The following is a 3101-nucleotide window of genomic DNA, read 5'->3' as shown; positions in this document are numbered from 1 at the left end:
ACTCATATCTTCTCTCATGGAAAGATACACATAGAGAAATATTTTGATGTGGAAACAAGGATATATAATGATAACTATGATCCTCAAACTGAAGTTGCCATAAAGTATCTATAGATGTTTATCCAAAGAAGATGTGCAACACAAAGAAACATAAAGGTGTGGATGGTGCAGTGGCAATAATGAGATAATAAGTATAATGAATTATCTTTTCCTTTATTAATGCATTCATCCATCAGAAATATGAAGGTAAGCAGTTATTGACTAGACAGAAGATTGAAAATATTTTTATTCATTAAAAAGTGATCTTAAGAATTTCCAAATATGTATTTCCATTAAACAATGCTTTTTTTTCAAACCTATTCTTGAGTGGTTACGATGAACCTTTGTTTCAGATTTTGATGCTCAGAGAAGTTCTATTTTCCAGGGTTTATATGCAGCACTTATTTCTCCACTTAATGCAGTATCCATAATCATACTCAATGTCATCACAAAATGTTTTACAAATTCCTTTCACCTTTTGACATCTCTCAAATCTATATTTTGGTTGAAAGAATTCACTTCGGGCTGTAAGTAAGAAAGACATCTAAAATCACCAATCTGTTATTAATTTCCCGAATGCTAAGGGAAAATAAAATCTATTCTAGTTATGAGATGATGGGTGGTAGAAGCAAACCTTATCAGTAGACAGCGACAATTTGCAAGCATTTCACTTGCACAAAATTTGCATGACCTTACCTTGCATTGCCTCCCAAGGATACTTGCCTGGCTGTTTTTCACAATTCATTAAGACAAAGCTTCCTTTCTCATGCTTTGATTAAGATAAAATATATAGCTCTTAAAAAATCTACATTTCATGGTCTCTAAAAAATATCAACCTATGCTTTTTGTCTTTTTAAAGTATGACTGATCCAAATCTTTTTCTTGATTGTAGATCTTACACTTAGTTGCATGGCAACCAAAACATTCATTTATTATATTGGACATCTCCCATGTCCTCAGCGTACAGAATAAATGAACATAGCATAGTTTAGCATTAAATTGTATTTGGTTTAATAATATATAATATATAATTTTTATTCTTGAACCCATAATATAAGCCTCTATATAATAATTTTGGTTTCGTTTGATTCTTTACATTGATGTTAATTGCTATTGAGTAGATTCCAAAATATAGCTTAATAACTAGAACACAGTAGACATGTAAATACTTTCTGACAGAGTTATTGAAGAACCACTTTAGATGTGTCTACAAAGAAACATATTTGGGTTATACATTTAAGTGTTTACGCAAAAGGTGAGTCATAAATTAATATGATTTATTTTAATTCATGTAAAGAAATGAAAAAATGGTGATTTTGAGATTCCATATTCCCAACTTTGTATTCAGACCTCACACTGTACTTTAAGGAAGTAAATCCTTAAAGATTTACTATTCAATTGTTTGAATTGCACTGCAGCCATGCTGTTATTACAACTGAAAGGAGACTCTGAAGTTATTCTGTTCTTAAAGTTTAACACATGACTTACTTGTGGGCAAATGGCCCACTCGCAACAAGGTGGAATACAAAAACATACCTATCACAATATATTTTTAATATAAAGTATATCTGTATGAAAGAAAACTTAATAAAATTAATTTAACTAAAATTTTGGGAAGAATTTTTATTTAGATACAGATATGAAACATTAGGAACTAGAATCTAATTGTTAGCATATAATTTAATTGTGGTTTTGAAAAGTATTTTATTCTAACTCACCAAGGCAATAATTTATTTTAATACTTAGAATTCTCTAGCCATTAAACTAAGAAATGTACAAAACTAGAGAAGACTAATGGGTATACTACCTTTATTATGTCACTTGAATTAACTTTAAATTCAAAAGGACTTTTGAAAGAATAACTAAGAAGCTAAAGCAACTAAGGAAAAATGTATGCGGTTAACAGCTACATTGTTAACTGTTGAACTCTAAACTCTTGGATTTGAGGTTCAAGTGACAGAATAAGCAGGCAAAACCAATAACAGAAATAATAAAACCTTTCCAATCGAAAAATAAATATCAGGGAATCTCTTATTTTCCTTTTGTTGTTGCTACATAGGAGGAAATGGCATAAAAGTTAAAAAAAAGTGAGTAACTACATAGAAAAGTAGTAAAGTTTCATAACTAGATCAATTCAAAAACTCAAACGCACTGCCAGCCAATCAATGCAGACACATAATGACCTTCTAAGATAGGGGAGAATCACTCTTGTGAGTTTCTGGCATTGTAAATACTTCAGCAGTAGAAAGCCTTCTCCTCTCAAAGAGTGGCTGGTGGTTTCAAACTGTGTACCATGAGGATTGTAGCCCAACTCATAACCACTGTGCCACCAAGGGTCCTCACAATTAGGTAGATTCTTCCTATTGTTGGTCCCTGGAGTAAAACAGTGTGGGCCATATGGAAGAAGATTGTTGGTTCTTAGCTATTTCTGGGAAGAGATTTTATCAAGCACTAAGTGAAGGGGAAAGGATACCTCATGGAGTAGCGGGTAGTGTTGCGATGTTATCGGCAATGTCAGAAGTTCAAAACTACCAACTTCTCCCTGGAAGGATGATGAGGCTTTCTATTCCCACAAAGAGTTGCAGTCTGAGAAAGTCACAATGACAGGTCTATAAGATGACGATGAGTCAGAATGGAAATGACGGCAGTGAGAGTTTGAGAGGGAAGGGGCTGTGGTGGCAGTATGGGCTACATATTGAGCCCTACATATTGAGCCACATACTGCAAGGTGAGCAGTTCAAACCCCTGAATTATTCTTAGGCAGAAAGATGAAGCTGTGTGCTCTGTAAAGATTTACAGTATCAGAAACCCTAAGGAGCAGATCTACTCTGTCAGGAATTTTATTATGTTTACTTGTGTCTTATTAACTATGAAATACATTTGACTATGTGTATCATATCATGCTATGGGTAGCATTGAGAAGAATGGAAATTCCACAACATTTCACTGAGTCCATGTGGGACTTGTTCATGGGCTGGGAGGTGATCATTAGAACAGAACAAAGGAATACTGAATACTGCTTTCTTTAAAATCAGAAAGGAAAACCGTGTTAGCATTGTATC

General features: G+C 33.4%; 1 protein-coding gene across 1 annotated transcript; it reads right to left on the bottom strand.

The window, feature by feature from the left end:
* Positions 1–427: 427 nt before the first annotated feature.
* On the bottom strand, positions 428–2517 carry LOC115871183 (beta-defensin 110-like). The gene is made up of 3 exons (XM_030886882.1): positions 2513–2517; positions 2107–2163; positions 428–566 (listed from the first exon to the last, which is right to left on the bottom strand). The coding sequence occupies exons 1-3, from the start codon at positions 2515–2517 to the stop codon at positions 428–430; spliced, it is 201 nt and encodes a 66-aa protein (XP_030742742.1).
* Positions 2518–3101: the final 584 nt, after the last annotated feature.

Source organism: Echinops telfairi, unplaced genomic scaffold (genome assembly GCF_000313985.2).
Source record: "Echinops telfairi isolate 266 unplaced genomic scaffold, ASM31398v2 ScPeMD7_3533;HRSCAF=4204_1, whole genome shotgun sequence".
Taxonomy (NCBI): Eukaryota; Metazoa; Chordata; class Mammalia; order Afrosoricida; family Tenrecidae; genus Echinops; species Echinops telfairi.
The sequence above is the reverse complement of the archived record's forward strand: the minus strand, read 5'-3'. Positions and strand labels throughout refer to the sequence as shown.